Genomic DNA, 18,647 nt, shown 5'->3' with positions numbered 1-18,647 from the left:
ATTAGGCATAGAGATGAGTGAATATATTCAGGTGTAATCAAATTGTACTCAAATTCTACAAAAATTGTCAAATTTGTATTTTTGGGGAATTCACTTCCGGTGATTACCATTTTTCTAAGTGATAAAGAGCGACTAAAGTTAAAAAATAATAAAAAATTAACACCTGGAATTCAGCACTCGGTGGTGATGATAAGACGATGCATTGAATACTGAACAGGTGACGGTGAAGAGTGGAGGAGCCAGAGAGATGAGTGGAAAGGTGAATATAAGGATCTTATTTTATTTTTTACATCAAATATATTATGCTCTGGGGTCTGGAAAGACCCGACAACATAATAAGGGACATTAAATTAGTGAAGAACTTCTCTGTGAATCGAATTTCCCGGGGAAATCCATGCAAACAGACAAATTAGCTTTTTTGCCTGATTGGCTCATCTCTAATTAGGCATATTAATATAGGACGACACACATCTAAAATGTGAGATCCTTAATCTTCCCCACTAGATATCTCTCTAGAATGAATAAATGTATAAATGAACGTTTCTTCACTGCTGGAAGCTGAAAAGGTAAAAGTGTATTCTCAGTACTGAAAAGAATTTTGTTCTAGGAATGAAAACAGACTTTATATACATCTTCCAGATTATCGTGATTGCAACAGAAGATGTTTTTAACAATATTTTTCAAGTCATATATCTTGCACATAGTAATTACTGATCTGCTGCTATGATATCTAAGCTCACAAGGCATTCATTTCCTACCGGGGAAAAATACACAGTGCAAATATCATTACTTGGTGTTTTATGACATTATGTACTTATCTCTTGGCATTCTTCTTCGCGACAAACAGGAAAATGGATCAAAATATTAAAACGTCAGTACAAAAAATTCAGAGTGCTCTGCTTTTATATACTGTATGTGCAGTAATGGCTGTTAAAGACAAGTCTATTTCCAAATTTGAAGCCAATATTAAAAAAACAACTTGGGTATTTAGTTCATGAATTCTAAGATTCTAATTTTGGGAACTATTTCTGCTGAGTAGCACACATTTATAAATTGGCTTATAGACTGTAACTAACCAACTGGGCAACCTACAGTGGCGTATTACAGTTTGGGTACCCCTGGAAAATAACTTTTATTGTGAACAGTTAAGCAAGTTGAAGATTAAATGATCCCTAAAAGGCCTAAAGTTAAAGATTTTTAGGCAATATATATAAATCTTTCTGAAGGTCTTTTGCAGTCAAGTGGGGGATTGAATTTTCCTCTCTAGCAATCCTAGGAGCAGCTCTCAATGAAATTTTTCTTGGTCTTCCAGACCTTATCTTGACTTCCACTGTCTCTGTTAACTGCCATTTCTTAATTACATTTCAAACTGAGGAAAAGGCAACTTGAATACGCTTTGCTATCTTCTTTTATAAAGCCTGTTCTTGCTTTGTGGGCCTCCACCATTTTCAGAGTGCTAGGCAGCTGCTTAGAAGAACCCATGGCTTTTGATTGTGGCACAAGGTTAGAGTATTTTTTTTTCCTAAAATAGAAAGGAAATGTCTCATCTTTAACTCTAGGCCTCTCAGAGATCATTTCATCTTCAACTTGCTTAACTGTTCACAATAACAGTAATTTTGACCAGGGGAGCGCAAAGTTTTACATGCCACTGTATACGATTATCTAAAATTCCTTACTAGGTGTAAGTTTTGATGCACAACCATGACCCACCTCCATCAACACTGATACTGATGAGGTCAAGCAGAAAAAAATATCTCAACTGAAACCTACAATTTAACACTTGCTGTAGGGGGTTATAAATTTCTGGAGTATTTTAGTGGATGCTTTCCTGAAACGGAAAGTACTTGCAAGCAGCATAATACAAAGAATAGCTGGTTTACCCAGAATCCTTTGCAGTAGGCGGAGCTATGCAAATCATCTCTTTCCGCCCGAAACACGTGTCCACAGGTAGGAATTGGTTGGCTGTGTAAATTTAGAAACTAATCTGCAGCATTGCACGCTTGGCGGTTCCAAGCGCTGTGGATTAGACAGGGGTGGAAAGAGATGATTTGCATAGCTCCGCCTACTGCAAAGGATTCTGGGTAAACCAGCTATTCTTTGTATTATGCTGCTTGCAAGTACTTTCCGTTTCAGGAAAGCATCCACTATGTATTTCCTTTAAGTAGAGGGCTTTTCGGTCTCTTTCGTCCCGCTACATTTAGCCCAACTTGGGTCTCTCCCTAAGGTGGCTAGCATGTATGTATCGCTTGCTCACCAAGCCCCACTCCATACAGCCAACCAATTCCAGCCCTGTGCTGATGAGGGCCTAAAGCCCGAAACACGTGTCCACAGGTAGGAATTGGTTGGCTGTGTAAATTTAGAAACTAATCTGCAGCATTGCACGCTTGGCGGTTCCAAGCGCTGTGGATTAGACAGGGGTGGAAAGAGATGATTTGCATAGCTCTGCCTACTGCAAAGGATTCTGGGTAAACCAGCTATTCTTTGTATTATGCTGCTTGTAAGTACTTTCCGTTTCAGGAAAGCATCCACTATGTATTTCCTTTAAGTAGAGGGCTTTTCGGTCTCTTTCGTCCCGCTACATTTAGCCCAACTTGGGTCTCTCCCTAAGGTGGCTAGCATGTATGTATCGCTTGCTCACCGAGCCCCACTCCATACAGCCAACCAATTCCAGCCCTGTGCTGATGAGGGCCTAAAGCCCGAAACACGTGTCCACAGGTAGGAATTGGTTGGCTGTGTAAATTTAGAAACTAATCTGCAGCATTGCACGCTTGGCGGTTCCAAGCGCTGTGGATTAGACAGGGGTGGAAAGAGATGATTTGCATAGCTCCGCCTACTGCAAAGGATTCTGGGTAAACCAGCTATTCTTTGTATTATGCTGCTTGCAAGTACTTTCCGTTTCAGGAAAGCATCCACTATGTATTTCCTTTAAGTAGAGGGCTTTTCGGTCTCTTTCGTCCCGCTACATTTAGCCCAACTTGGGTCTCTCCCTAAGGTGGCTAGCATGTATGTATGGAGTATTTTATAAATCTTAATCATGGTAACACTTACAATTTTTTTTTATTCTACAACTCAAAATATTTTATATTGATTGTTGACATGGTAATACATGATACGCTAAGCTGACATTATATTCTCAATATGAGAGAAGTTTGGAGATTCTTCAGGCCATCGTAGTTTGTGTAGGCCACTCAGGCTGCTCACAGAAGCATAAGCAACATGTGGCCTGGTGTTGTGCTGGACACTTTCAAATTCCCTCATGAAGGCCTCTTCGTGGTGTTGCCTGCATGATCATCTGCCAATCTCTGGCTATCAAAAGTATGACTGATCATTGAAAACTGAACACCATTGCTATCCTGCTCCACCATGATAGCCTTTGACAGTGGTGGCATGAGGTTAATGGAACACCTGGAGATGGATATCTGACTAATAGTCCAGTGTTGTGTTGTGAGAACGTCTTCTGATGATTGCATACACACAGTTTGATGCATTAAGAATGAGAGGGATCACTATGTGCCATTCTTCAAATCTGACAAGACCATGTTGGCAACGCCATGAAGAAGCATTCACAAGGTAATGTCACACAAGTCCTAGTTTTGGACTCACAATGTATGGTAGCTGGACCCCTCCACCAGTTTTTATTCCAGGTACAGTAACAGCTCAGCATTACATTGATTTGGTCTTGGAACCAGTGGTACTCCCATTTCTCCAAAGTGTCCCAGGTGCCATTTTTCAACATGAAAATGTCAGACCTCATCTTTCTCATGCTACTGTAAGCAGACTTTGTGGTCTAAATATGCAGTCATGGACTGCAGTATCTTGTCTTTCATGGAGCACATCTGGGATATCACTGGCCATCAATTGTAAAGTGAGCTGCCAGCATCAGATCTTGATGATTTGCCCAGGTGCATTCAGCGTGACAGAACATTTCTCAGACAACCATTAATAACCTCATTGATAACAGCCAAGGCTGTAAGTGTGGAGATTTCTGCATGTGGTGTTCATACTTGAAATTGAATAAATCAAGATGTTAGGACTGGCTGAATGCACCAAATAATAATTAGAGAGGATACTAGGTGCATTCGCAGTCCAGAGTCCACCGTGCAGAAAAGACATTTGCTGCTCGGTAATGACGGACTATATGGCGGTATAATGTGAATACACACACGGGTTAGCTTCACCTGGTATGAAGGAAGCAAACCCTGTTGCATCACAGGGCTGCTGTACCGCACAAAGAGCACAAGCAAAGAGTCACAGAACTCTGTCCCAAGACTCAGGGAAAGAGTTCCTCTAGACCTCTTGCGCCCGACACCGCTAATGGGGTGTCAGAGATTAATCAGAACTAAGAATTTACTGCACAAGAGTGCGTGCAGTGCCACTCTGGTGGACGCCACTAACCACCCAAACTTGGGCCAGGAAAGTGCACTATTAGCACACAGCGCCGCACTGGCGGTCACTGCCAACAGACGCAGTATCATGTGCTAGATGTGTGGGATAGCACTGTCAGGCACTTGGTAGCTTCCACCATTCGCGAGCAGTCAACAACTCTAGGGATGGGAATGATTCAGAGCTTTCATCCATCAACAGGCATACATCTACACACACACACACACGTTAGCAAGTTTACACTAACACATCGCCAAGCGGCAATGCGAAGCTTTAATAGTAGTAGCGCTCTGGGACCTTCCTGATGGTCCAATTGGAGCCGCAACAGGACCTGCACATGTGACCAATGACCTCCAATGGGAGGTTGTCGCGTGGGCATGCTCAGTATGAGAAAAGTAGGACTTAGTCCCTGAAAGGCCTGCTCGCTGCTGATCAGTGCTGGCTACAAAGGCAGAGCCTGGAAAGGCAGCAGCAACCAAGTGCACAGTATCAGCTTGAACCAGATGCTGGGACCGACATGGTTAGAGATTTCCCCTGTGCAGCGGCGGGAAATCAACAGCTAACACAAGATGTTTTTAAAAAGTGTTTTTGTTTTATAATTTGCAAATCATTAGCATGTTTATCCATCTTATGATTTCCATAATGCCACAAATTTTCCGTATTAGTGTTGCAATTTAAATGTTGAGAAGGAAAGTTGCATAAAAGTATTTCATAACCAACTTTTAAGTCCACACTTTTCACACAAACCATTCTTAAGACCTTTGGGCTTTAGAATGCCTTTCAATGTTGTCTGATCTCCACATTACTTATTTTATTTTTCAGACCAGTTTTTCTTGAGATGCCTACATTTGATACTGGAAGCCCTGACTTCAGTTGGTGTCACCTGTGCAGTTTACTTTCAGCCTGTGACCTCTCTCTCTATCCCTAATGGACACTACCAGCACCTGAAGGACCCCTTTGACTTTTAGTGGGATTTATCCAATTCTACCAAAGTTTTTTTTTCTTTTTAATGCGTAAAACATGAGTTTTTGATCAAATCAAAGTTATTTTAAACTTTTGTAGAAGAAGGAAAAGCACAACATAACTTTTAATGTTTCGAATGTTTACAAGGAAACAAATAAGGATCAATTTACGTTTATAGAGGAAGGGGGTCACCTCCAGAAATTCAAGAGTGGTATTTGGGGACTTTCTAAAGTGTGACTATGGAAGCCATTGAGAAAATAAATCAGAGTTGGTTACCTTTACATCTACTATCATATTTTCCATGAGCTTGATGTTGTCAAGTTAAGTGGTTCCCTGGACTCGGCAAGGATGGGTAGGGGATTGGTTATGTCCATGATCTAGGAATAATCTTTCTCATAGCTAAGGAGCACCATTTAAAAACATTTTTTTTATCACTTTAGCAGAATTTTTTTTTCACTTTTATAAATAAAAAAAATGATGGTACTTTATGATACAAATTCATACATACAAGACTTTTCCTACATTGCATGATGAAAAATTGTAAAAAAGAAAAAATTAAATCAACATGGTACTAGCAAAAGTTAAAAAGTGACAGTGTAAAAAACAAAAATGTCATTGTCTGTAGTAAATAAAGCATTCAATACTCACAATTGTATTATTCTTTATTTTTAGATTGTTAAAAAAAAGTCAACCTTAATACAGAACAACAATTCTCATCATACCAATCTGTCTATACACTGAACTCGTGCTTCTGTATTTCATTGCTTCATTTCTACAAAGGGAGGATTGGATGTGACTGTGCATGATTTCTTCATTTTTTTTCTCTTCCCTTTTCATGATCATAATACAAAATAGAATATTTTCATTAGCAGCGAGACGGGTAACTGCACAAAAACACCATATGATACGTTAACATCAAAAAATTGCACTTTACAGACATTTAGCTGAAATATTATTTACAGCTCTGACAAGTTGATATCGAATGTTGTATATTTCTGCGCGTTGTACGGCTGTAAACGTTTAGATTTGGGATTACTCATTGCAGTTGAGAAAGATAATTATTTTGATTTTTAAACTGAAAAAAAGTTGTAGATGCTTTAAATTGAAAAAAAAAAGGCAAAACATGGCTGATATTTTGGACTGTATGATAAACCATAATGCTGACAATACAAATAGGAAAAAATATATAATACTTAGCATAACTTTCGTGATGGTCTAAGAAAGTGGCATAGTTAATATCACTAACATTTGCTCACAGAATACTACTTTACATTTTTTAGTAATACTTTTTAGATTTTCACCGTTTTGCTAACATTAGCATGGACCAAGGAAGGATGTCTATGTGTCTGACGTAAAGTGCACTTGCTGGGTGCTGTATTTGGGAAAGTCTTATTCTGCCATCGTGCCCCAGATATTTTTCCACTTATTACTAGGTCCCTCCTCACCACCAGAACCTTATCATCTTCTATTACACACCTTATTTTTAGGGATCACTCATCCCCTCCCCTCACTCAGCATAGCCACCACGGTCCAATCACACTGTCTATGTATACTAATCTGCATATTTATTTCCAGCCCATGAGGACACCAGGAGACTGATGGTGAAGCTTGCTCCTCCCTGCTCCCATTAAGTATAAGGGCATGGTACCAAGTTACTTTTGTACAGCAGGAGGTGCTGCACAGTGATGAAACAAGCTGCAGATCATGATGATGCTGCACAGATCAAGGAGCTGTGAGATAATCCTCAGATAGCCAGCAGTGGTGCACCGGAATAGGAGCACTCAAAACGCTATCCAACAGGGAGGAAGAAAGAAGCTAACGGCCCAGAAGAGAAATACAAATTATGGGTAAAGAGACAAATATGGAGACACTGATGATCAGTATCTGATTTCTCCCAGCTTTTGTTGACATTGCTGCAACGGTGAGTAGAGATGGTCAAAGTTAGGGGAATTGAACGCTGAATTTGACAAAAATCTGCAATGAGTTTTTTTTTGTAATTCGATCTGCATAAAATTCAGCAAACTGGTGGCCAACCGAGGAGTGAGAAAAGGTTAAAAAAAACATACTCTCCTCACTGATCACCATTCCGGCCATTACTGCTGCGCCGTGCCCTCTATGCGGTCCTCTCTGGGCCTCCGTCATATCTTTGGACTAGTGTACACTAAAGATTGCATTTTATGGACACAAACAAACTCTGGATTTACTGAGCATGGGTCTACTTATATAGCCAGACATCTTGGCCTAGAGTGAACCCCGGACTGGATATGTAACATGACGGAGGAGCGAAGAACTGAGGGAGCAGAGTGAGCTTCCGTAGAGGTGAGCAGTAAGGTGAGCATAAGTTTAGTTTTTTTCTTTAAATCTTACATTTATTATGCTCTAGGGTCTAGATAAACCCTAGAGTACAATAAGAGATGTTCAATTCGCGAAGAATAACTTCTCTGCAAATCGAATTTCCTGGGCAAATCCAAGCGATCAGGTATTTTAATCTCCTGTGGTGTGGTCATGACTAAAGCAAGTGACTCCTGTAGTCAATAACTTGGCTTAAAGGGAACCTGTCACCTGAATTTGGCGGGACTGGTTTTGGGTCATATGGGCGGAGTTTTCAGGTGTTTGATTCACCCTTTCCTTACCCGCTGGCTGCATGCTGGCTGCAATATTGGATTGAAGTTCCCTTAAATGGTGATGCCAAAGTAGACCGCATGAGAGTGAGGTGCCTACTGATTGACAGTCATGTTCAGTAATCGTGAAAAAACCCACTACAGTCATAGAAGCAAAGTTGATGGCGGTGATGGAGAGCCAATGCGGAAGCAGCGGGGGACAAGTATGGCTGACTAATTTTTTTTTAACAGAGCATGCCTGTTTGTAAGTAAAAGTGGAAAACCAGTTTAGGGAAGCGGTTAGTAAGGTTTGGCTCTTGCTAAATATTTTCTTATAGTCCAAAAAATATGAAAACACAATTGATTTTCTGTGCATCTTGAGTGCTGACATTTTAGATATTATTTAGCACAACTCCTTTGTGCTTTTATGTAATCAGGGTGCTTTTTATGACAAAAATAAAATGCATAGCTGATTAAATATAAGACATATAAAGCACAATTTCCACTTGCTGTGTAGCTTATATAGTCGAAGAGTTTTGATTAAAACCCAAGAATCTATTTTTAATGGAAAAAAAGAAAATACGGCGATGAATTAAATTTTAAGTTCCAAGACACAAAATATATTGTGAAAATCATAGAAGTTTTTTGTCTCCATTAAAAATGAGTAGAAATAATTGTTTTTAGTTTTGAGTAAATTTTCACTCACGTAAGGAAACCAAAATAGGATTCCGAGCTTAAGGCGCCTCCAGCACAGTTCTGAAAAGAACCACATGCAGTAAGAAAGATTTCCCAACCACAGTATGTACAACAGATAACATAAAAATCTCCCAATTACATACACCTCCATTATTATATACAAATGTACAGACAGTGGAAATAAAATGTACAAGAAGAACAGGCTTTTTATTCTCATCATCCTCTACTGTGCACTGTACTCTGTGGCTGTAGGGATAATTCTGGGATGATTTCCATAATTTGGCTCACGCAGAAAAAAATTGAAATGCTGAAGAAAAATTGAAGCGGTCGTCCAGGCTTGGTAGGTATAATTAGAGATAAAATTTCAGATTTTTTAGTACATTTTTAAAAACAGCAAAAGTATAGGCAAACCACAAGGGAACCACAGAAGACCCAATGTGTTTCGGCTATGGAGCTATAATGGGACCATAAGACCATGATTAAGGCTTCGTAGCCGAAACGCGTTGGTTTTTCTGTAGGTCTCTTTTGGCTTGCCAGTTCTTTTGTTGTTTTTAAAATGTACCATTGAATCTGAAATGTTATCTTAAATTATACTTACCATCCCTGGAGAAGTTTTTCCTGGTTTCTGCATTGCCTTCAAATCCCAGACTGGGGTGGCTCCATAAGGTGGATCCTAAGAAAGTGGATCTGATTTCGGAGAGCTAACTTTCCACTTACCCGTACCCTATTTGCAGTTGTCCAGGTTTGGGATAAAAGTCTGCAGTCACTCGAAATGAGTCTTCATTATCGTGACAGTATACAGTGGGCACACGATCATGATTTGCCGGTATTCCAGGTGCAAGCAAGCGGTCCTGTGACCTCATGTATGTAATTTGCATACTTGCGGTCACATGCCCACTAGACGTATTCAGGTTCTTTAAATATGAGTGAATTGAGAGAAGCTGGATGAGACTAGTTGGCCCATGACAGCCAATATGCAAATTGCATAAAGTAGGTCACATGCCACCAACTTGCATCGGGGAATCGTGACAATGTCCACACAACGTGGAGTGATTACAGACTTTTGTCCCAAGTCTGAACAATCACTTTAAAGTATTAGAGCAATTGTTTTCTGACTTTTTGCGAAGGATAAGAAAATGCATATCTGCTGAAATGACATCCATAGGTTATATCTGGCATTGCAGCTCAGCTCTACTGCAGTGAATAGTATTGACTTCCAACACTAAAGAAAACCTGATGTGGTGCTTTTTTTTTTTTTTTTTTTTTTTAATCCTGGACATTGCATTTAAAATTTAAAACGTAATAAAAAATAATGGTATGTGAACAGTATATAATCCTGCTGCAAGAGAATGATATAACTAACTTCTACATGTTTTATTCCCTATATCCAGCTAAAACTTGTGGCAAGTTTTGAAATAATCAAAATTATCTTATGGATAGGGATAAGTTCCCAAATGTAGGGTTCCAGCCACTGGGACCATCAGTAATCCAGAGAATGGGGATGGAGATAAAAGATGGCTGTATTCGGCTTTTTCCAGTGGCCCCATAGAGAATGAATTGGAGTGGTCGTGTACATACTCGACATTCGCACTATTCTAATTAGTCAGTCCCGGCAGTCAGACCCCCAGAGACTGGGAAGCAGTAAAGACAATGTAAAATTAAAGGCAGGCAGCAATAGGCATAGGAACACTGCTGTCAGTTCAGACGTCGTCTGGCTAGACTCCTCTACGTTTTGGTAATTTTGGCTTCTCTTTGAAGTGATACAATGAGGTCTCCATCTTTTTGACTATAAGAAATAGTGTTAAGGCCCCTTCACATTTAGCGACGCTGCAGCGATACCGACAACGATTCGGATCGCTGCAGCGTCGCTGTTTGGTCGCTGGAGAGCTGTCACACAGACCGCTCTCCAGCGACCAACGATGCCGGTAACCAGGGTAAACATCGGGTAACTAAGCGCAGGGCCGCGCTTAGTAACCCGATGTTTACCCTGGTTACCATGCTAAAAGTAAAAAAAAAAAAACAGTACATACTTACCTACCGCTGTCTGTCCTCCAGCGCTGCGCTCTGCTTCTCTGCTCTCCTCCTGTACTGTCTGGGAGCCGGAAAGCAGAGCGGTGACGTCACCGCTCTGCTTTCCGGCTCACAGCCAGTACAGGAGGAGAGCAGAGCACAGCGCTGGAGGACAGACAGCTGTAGGTAAGTATGTACTGTTTGTTTTTTTTTACTTTTAGCATGGTAACCAGGGTAAACATCGGGTTACTAAGCGCGGCCCTGCGCTTAGTTACCCGATGTTTACCCTGGTTACCAGTGAAGACATCGCTGGATCGGTGTCACACACGCCGATCCAGCGATGTCTCCAGGGAGTCCAGCGACGAAATAAAGTTCTGGACTTTGTTCAGCGACCAACGATCTCCCAGCAGGGGCCTGATCGTTGGTCGCTGTCACACAGAACGATTTCATTAACGATATCGTTGCTACGTCACAAATAGCAACGATATCGTTAACAATATCGTTATGTGTGAAGGTACCTTTAGAGTTTTTCGCAATGTATGTGTTAAATGAAAAAAAAAAAAAAAGAGTGAAAAGAGCCTCAGGATAAGACCTCTTTTCAGGGTATACTAGTCTAAGACAACCCCTTTAATAGGTGATTCTAGGAGCATATGCATCCGAGGTGAAATCCTTTGTTGATGTGAATGTTTACTTTACCAGTGATATGAATTCTGTTAAAAACTGTGTAAATTAAAGCGAGTCTGTCACCCCCAAAATGCCAGTTTAACCGCGTAAACAATTAAATAGGGGATGTAGCTCCTATAAAAATCACGAGGCATATAGAGTTTAACTTAAGATTAGCTAAAAATGTACTTTGATTTAATATACAAACAAGAGCACTTCAGGGCACCCTCTGCGTGGCCTTTGGCGTTCTGCACCGTTGCACCCACCTATTTGCATTATAAAGCCATTCTCTTATTTTGATTGACAGCACTTCACTGGTAATCGTGAACGCTGTGTAAAATCAGTTTGCATCCTGCGCTTGTGCACTGACACTGGAGTAGACAGTGGCCTCAATGAGGAAGAGACGACGTTGTGCATGCACATGTTGTCTTCTCGCTTCAACGTCCCTCCTCCTCAGACATGCGATCTGATTTTAGACATTGTTCATGCTTGTCAATGGAGTGCTATGAATTGTAAGAGACTGGCTTTAATATGCAAATAAGAGTGCGTAAGGGCTCAGGGCCAAAGGTGACCCAAAATGCTCTTATTTGCATATTTAAGAAAAGTATTTTTTCAGCAAATATTAGGTTAAACTGTGTATGCCTGTTAATATTTTTTTTTTAGAGCTGCTATGTCCCCTGTATAACAGGTGACAGACTCACTCTAAAGGAATCTGTCAGTAACTTTTTTATGTAATCTGAGGGCAGCATGAAGTAGAATTATCACTATCTGATTACCTGCCTCGTGCCAAGTGGTCCAGCCACACCCCCAGCAATGATTAGCAGCTTGCTGTCAATGGACAATGTACATAGAGAGCCTGGCATGGGCAGAGTTAGCTCTGCTGCATGCTATATCTAAAAACTATGATTGTATCACAGCTGTTGCGCCAGTATACTAAGTGCTACATCGTTGGAATCAGTGTTTCTTTTACTACATTATACTGCTCTCAGATGAGGTAGCAAAAACCCGGTGACAGATTCCCTTCAAATAGTTTCATGTAGTAAAGTCCCATTCATATACTACTCTCCTGGAGTGACAGTTCTCTCCCTACAAAAACCTGCAGGGAGAAACCTGTCAGTCACTGGCATAGGAACTCACCTGTCTTGCTAGTCTCCTGTTTGGCTCAGTCCCCGGTGTTTTTAAATTATGTTTTTCACAGAAATGCTGCAGCACTTCACAGTTAATCATATATGCCTGATCCATGCTGCTTGTGAGTTGGGTAGCATGCATCATCTGCCAGGTTCCCTTTATATTACTTGTATTTGATTTGCAATAAGCCAGTGATTCACATTTTCGAGAATGCCATATTTTTAGAGTGAATCTGTCAGTAGGAAGAGACTTGTCACATGAATGGTACTTTACTACATGAAACTATTTAAAGGGAATCTGCTACCTCATATGAGAGCAGCATGATGTAGGCAAAGAGAAGCTGAATTCAATGATATATGACTTAGTTTACTAGGTGCAGCCGATCAAACATAATCAGAGCTTTAAATTTAGAATAAAGCAGAGCTGAGAAAGCTAACCCTGCCCACACCACAGCTAACCACGCCCACAGCACAGCTAACTCCGCCCCACCAGGCTTTCCATGTGAAAATCCCATAGACAGTGAGCTGCTAATCACAGGAGGAGGGGGTGTTGTCAGACTCATGCAGTCCTGCACTGTTACTCTCTTAGTGTTGAATCCTTCACAGTTAGCAAACAACAGCACGCACTTTGACAAGTGGCACATCCCTGAATTCTGTGCTTCAGTCTGTATCTCCTGCGGTTTTCAGATTACATAACAAAAACCTGCTGATAGATTCCCTTTAAGCCTTCCTACTAATTAATATTTTTCATCTTCTTTCGATTCGTTGCTGCTATATAGTATACTAAATTATTATTTTATTGTACAATGGACAGGATTCATAGTAAACATTCAAAAGTCATTGTTATATAACCAGCAGATAATAAAATGACACAAGTAGAAAGAAGGGTAAAATTATCTATATCAAAGTTTCCCAAATTCCAGTCCTCTCGACCCCCAACAGGTGATGCTTTCAGGATTTCCATAGTGTTGCACAGGTGAGAGAATTTGCCTATGTAATACAAAGGAAATCCTGAAAACATGACATGTTGGGGGCCATGAGAACTGGGGTTTGGAAAACACTGATCTATATAATGCAACATGTTTCAATGTCGTCGCGGTTTCTTTATCACGCAATGAAGAGGCTTGATTAACGCTGGTAAGGCATTGAGGCATGCTCCAGTATATAGATACTTTTATCCTTCTGTTTATAAACAAGCATTTAGTGTTTTATCTAAGTATTTATTTTTCAATTATAATTTAACAAGGCATTCATTGATTATACATTCTGTTGGATAATCCTCTCATTCCTGCCGCGACTTATGCAACTGGTAATGCCCAATGCCCAATTTCTCCTTGAGATGCAATAAAACAATAAAATAAATTGGCAGCAAAATCTAACATAGACTTTAATGCTATGTTCACACGGGGTGGTAACGCTGTAGATTTTCCAATATTTATGGAGTATCTTGTGTTGGCATGTCATTAAATTTGTATACGGAGGGTCTGGCCGATTGCTCATTTTGGTAGCCAAGTCACACTCCTTCTCTGTTATTGCCAATGCATAAACAGAGAAGGTGAGTGACTTAGCTATTACTCACTTAGTGACCAGGCCAAATTTTTCAAATCTGATGTTACTTTATGTGGCAATAACTCTGGATTGTTTAAACATATCCCAGTGATTTTGAGATTGTTTTTCCGTGACGCATTATACTTTATGTCGGTGGTAAATTTAGGTTGATATCTTTTGTGTTTGTTTATAAAAAATATCAGAAATTTGACAAAAAGGTTAAAAAAACTTGCAATTTTGAAACCTTGAATGATTATTCATTTGATCCAGATAGTCATAAAACAAACACAAAAAAAAAAATAAATAACATTTCCATCATGTCTGCTTCACATTGCCACTATTTGTAAAATGTTCATTTTTTTTTTAGGATGATAGAAGCGTTAAAAATGCTGCAGTCATTTTTTTCTACAAAATTTATAAAAATGTATTTTTTTTTAGGGACGCACTCAAGTTTTGAACCCCTCAACATACCCAAAACTGCTATCAGGTAGTTTATTAACCCTTCAGGTGATTTTCAGGGCTTAATGCAAAGTGGAATGATAGGAATGAACAATTTTATTTGCACCATTTAAATGTTGCTAACGCTAAGCCTAGATTCTAAGTGGTTCGGCCATGGTTAAGCACTAATCATGAGTGATGCATCAAGGTGTCGGTTATAGTGTCCAGCTGAGAGCTGCTGCATTTTGCCCTGTCGGGGAATGACATTCTCTGTTATCTCAGGTCAGTAAAAAGACATATTGGTGGTCACTAAGAAGTTAAAATGAGCGGTGAGCTAGCCCTCCTCAAACAGAGCCCTAAAGATACATCCAAAATAGAAATCGATTTCCTGTGTTGAGCACAGGATCAGATGTGGAGCTCACGGGAACAAGGGTGAAATGGACCTCGGTTGAGCTTTGGTAACAGAATTAAATTAGAAAGTCATGTTGAATTAAATCATGAATACATCTTAAAATGTTTCTTTTAAGGAAAACAACCCCTTTTAACCCATTTTACCATTGATTTCACCCTTTGCGATTTATTGGGTAAAATCCTTACAATCCATATCCAAAGAAAACCCTAACTCATGCAGATAGATTTTTGCCGACTGACCGGGAGAATGTGCTGCAAAATTTTACAGCACAGTTTATGTTCAGTATGGATGAAGGGATTTTAAAAACATGTTATGGAAATACTTTGGAAAAAACATTAGAAAATTTCATTTGAAAAAAATGTAAATTACCGATATGGTATTCTATTAAGCATGATGATTTCCCTTGAGCATATTACAGTAAGAATTGGTGCTGTAGCGTTTCTTGATGCATATGTTCATGTTATTGTGTATTACCTTAGTATGTGATATTAGATGGTCTATTTTTTTAACACTGCAGAAGTAGGAACACTGCTCAAGTACATAAACACACAATATACTGTATCTCCTCGCGTTTTGATTCTTGAGCTAAGCACGTAGAACATTCTCAGTACAGCCAACTATGTCCGGTAAACAAATGTCTTCAGAGTGTCGCGTGGAGACACAAATGGCTACATACAGGTTTGAATACTTGATAATATTGCACTTGTTGAAATGATGCACAGATTTTGATGTAGTGTTGAATCCAGGATGCATTTTCAAGTCTCCAGATAAAGAATTATCCTCAAAAGTTTTTACATTTGACGAGAAACCAGTATCTCGAAGTGTCTAATGGCCATCAAAAGTGAAAAAGTTGTAGAAAGAAGTTTTTTTTTTGTTATTTTTTTTTTACAACCGGCCTTTACTGGTCCTAGTAACAAAAGAACACATTTAAAAAATTAACATCGCAGATGCTTTTTGCTCGACATGTCATTCCAAATTCTATGCATTTCCTCAGGGCCAATCTGATGCACTGTAATGACCCTGCGGTAGCGACACAAGCTGTAAGCCATTTTCCAGTGATTGAAACCACTGTTTTGAAAGGGGTGTATTCCCAGTTTTCGCAAGCATAAGCCAACATATACATCCTCCAAATGTAAAAGTCTTGTATGGAGGGAAGTTTTATAAATGAGCTCTGCCACATCAGCAGAGAATATATATCCAGTTCCTGAGCAAAAAGGTGGGTAGTTGCTCTCTGGATACAAGTCTCTTGGCATGTACCATTTGCTGCGGACATCCCTTATAGGTCCTCCGTTAATGACATACCCAGTGAAGTACCTTCTTCTAGGTTTGGTGGTTGGTTTCAGTAGTTTATAGATCAAATTGTCCATATTTACAAAAATATCACTGTCTGTCTTCATGACATATTTGGCCTTTGAGCAGAAGGTAGCCACCCATCTCATTCCCATTAGTGTTTTGAGAGTCAGGTTATGATAAGAATCTATAAAGTCTTCTACGACAATATCGTGAAATATTTGACTTTCTTGTTCCACCATTTGATTCAAAACAGGGTCTGCATTTTTACCAAGAAGAAAAAGTGTAACGATTTTAATCCCTTTAAAGTTGCTTTCGTTGCCCCAAGTTTCTCGAATCGCTTGCCTTGCATCAAACTCCTTATGGGTTGTGCTTATCAGAATGACCAAAAATGGACTTCCATTATTTTCACACTTTTCAGGTTCATTAATAACAAATTCAAAAGAATGAGGATTTATGGGTCGAGTTCTAATGTTGCCAAAAGAAATGTTTTTTTGAGATATGACAATTTTGTTCAGCCTGTACCCCGTGTAGTTGGACGTTGGACGAGTGACACTTAAGTACCAGAGAGCGCTGGCCCAACACACAACCGTCAAAATGTATAAACATGACACCTTTGAGGCCATTGCTTCTGGAGTCTTCTAGAAGATGTTTTCTGGAAACTGTCTCCCTGGTATTTTGATCATTTTCTTATCCAATGGGTGCAACATATCAGTTCAGAGATATCTTTGATTTTTTAAGGAAATGGTGTAGAATCCAATATTAATTACTTATTCTTTTGTAGTTTCAGTAATTCCATTGTTCCCCTGTAACATAAAAAAGACAAAAATGTTTAGATGTTGGGTACAGCAGGAGCTCTATTTTCATTTCTAAAGTTAAATTTAAATAGGTTGTCCCATGTGGCGCTACAGACAAGATCTGACAGATCCTTTATAAAAGGGAGCTAACGCGAAGGTAAGAAATGTTGGAATTATCCATGGTGATTTTCACACATAAAATCCCCAGTGGATTACATTACCAGCCATGTAGATATGAATTTTGGAAACTGACCCGTGATGTGGAATTTCAAAGCTGCTGTTTGCCAATTTCTGTTGTAAAATTTCCATAAGAATTTGCACCAGCTGTAAAATCTTCCACAAATATGCAGCAAAACAGCATTATGGAAAAATCCGCAAAACAAATTTGTGGCAGATTTGTCCACTAATTTAAGAGCTATAACAACCTATTTTCTCAGGTATCATATTCTTACCCAGGAACACAAGAGATCTATAAATTAAGATAAAATACAAATTTGTTTATTGATCAAATATAGAAAAAACATGAAAAAAGTGTATAAGGGAATGCCTCAAAAAACACATAATATGCCTTGAGTAGACTATACAGTGAACAAATATGTAGATTGCTTAGTGTCAAAATAAGGGATAACAAGTCTATAAAAAATTATAATTCCCTTCTAAGATGTCTGCCTGGACCTTAGATCACCCTCCACAGCTGTACCCAAGGTGGCAATAATAACAATAATGATCACCAAAGCACAGGGCAAACCGGACTTCATGTCCCTTTCCCCCCCGACGCGTTTCGCCTCGCTTCTGCCGTGAGCGCCCAGGTATCAAAAGAGTATGATACATGGAAAAATAGGTTGTTATATTGTTTATTGAAGAGCCATACTTTGATATCTATATGGACATTGGTGGTAATTATTTGTAGATCTAGTTGCATTTATTGTAACAATTGTTTTTTTTACAAAAAATAATGGAAAGCATGAAGACAGTTAAGGAATGTATTAGAAAATGGAGATTTACAGTTGTATTTTTGCTAAATGGAATCAGGACTGCTGGTAAATATTCAATATGAGCATTATTGCTAGATACTTCAAGAGAATACGAGACATTTCTAAGACATACATTAAGGTAGATCATAAGCTATAACTAGGAATTACAATCAAAAGGATGATGAAAAAAAAACAAAAACCCTTTGGTTGCGCAAGGTGACTAGATATTAGAATTTGAGAGCTAATATTCTTAAAAATCAATTTGCTGAACCTCCTGAGACCAAGCCTAAACACTGAGAAGCAACGGTCAGCATTGAGTTGGCGTAGACATAATCAGGTTCTTGTAAGGAAATCATCTAACCATGACTTGGCACCATTTCTACCAGTTTATGGAGTAACTTTAATATGGCTCTGCTGAGATAAGAAACTCTTCTACAACCTAATAATCAAGTGAGGAAAGAAACTGTCAGACTGTGGTGGCCAAACCGATGGCCTTGATACGACGAGAATCAGATTCCCTTTTTGGACTTTATAACACAATTACTATGCCGGCTGAAAAAAATATACTTGTCCATCAACCTTTCTTAGCAGCTGCTTTCTGATTTACAACCCCCCCCCAGAAAACTCTCAGATAACCAGATCCAATTTTGTTGAAGCAGAAATAAAAATAACAACTAAAAATCAATTTAAAAATCATTTATCACTATATTAATTACGACGTTCAAGGTCATTAGATGAATTTTCCA

The 18,647-nt window shown here is 39.3% G+C and overlaps 1 protein-coding gene across 1 annotated transcript; it reads right to left on the bottom strand.

The window, feature by feature from the left end:
* Positions 1-15,673: 15,673 nt before the first annotated feature.
* Positions 15,674-16,844, bottom strand: B3GALT1 (beta-1,3-galactosyltransferase 1). The gene has a single exon (XM_069733075.1). The coding sequence runs from the start codon at positions 16,754-16,756 to the stop codon at positions 15,776-15,778; it is 981 nt and encodes a 326-aa protein (XP_069589176.1). The 5' UTR covers positions 16,757-16,844; the 3' UTR covers positions 15,674-15,775.
* Between the last annotated feature and the right edge of the window lie 1,803 nt (positions 16,845-18,647).

The sequence above is a fragment of the Ranitomeya imitator genome, chromosome 7 (genome assembly GCF_032444005.1).
Source record: "Ranitomeya imitator isolate aRanImi1 chromosome 7, aRanImi1.pri, whole genome shotgun sequence".
In the NCBI taxonomy this organism is placed as follows: domain Eukaryota; kingdom Metazoa; phylum Chordata; class Amphibia; order Anura; family Dendrobatidae; genus Ranitomeya; species Ranitomeya imitator.
Note: the sequence above shows the minus strand (reverse complement) of the source record. Positions and strands in the feature narration are given on the sequence as shown.

Excerpts from the sequence above, each read along its gene's own strand:
- B3GALT1 (XM_069733075.1), bottom strand. The coding sequence starts at position 16,756 with ATGGCCTCAAAGGTGTCATGTTTATACATTTTGACGGTTGTGTGTTGG.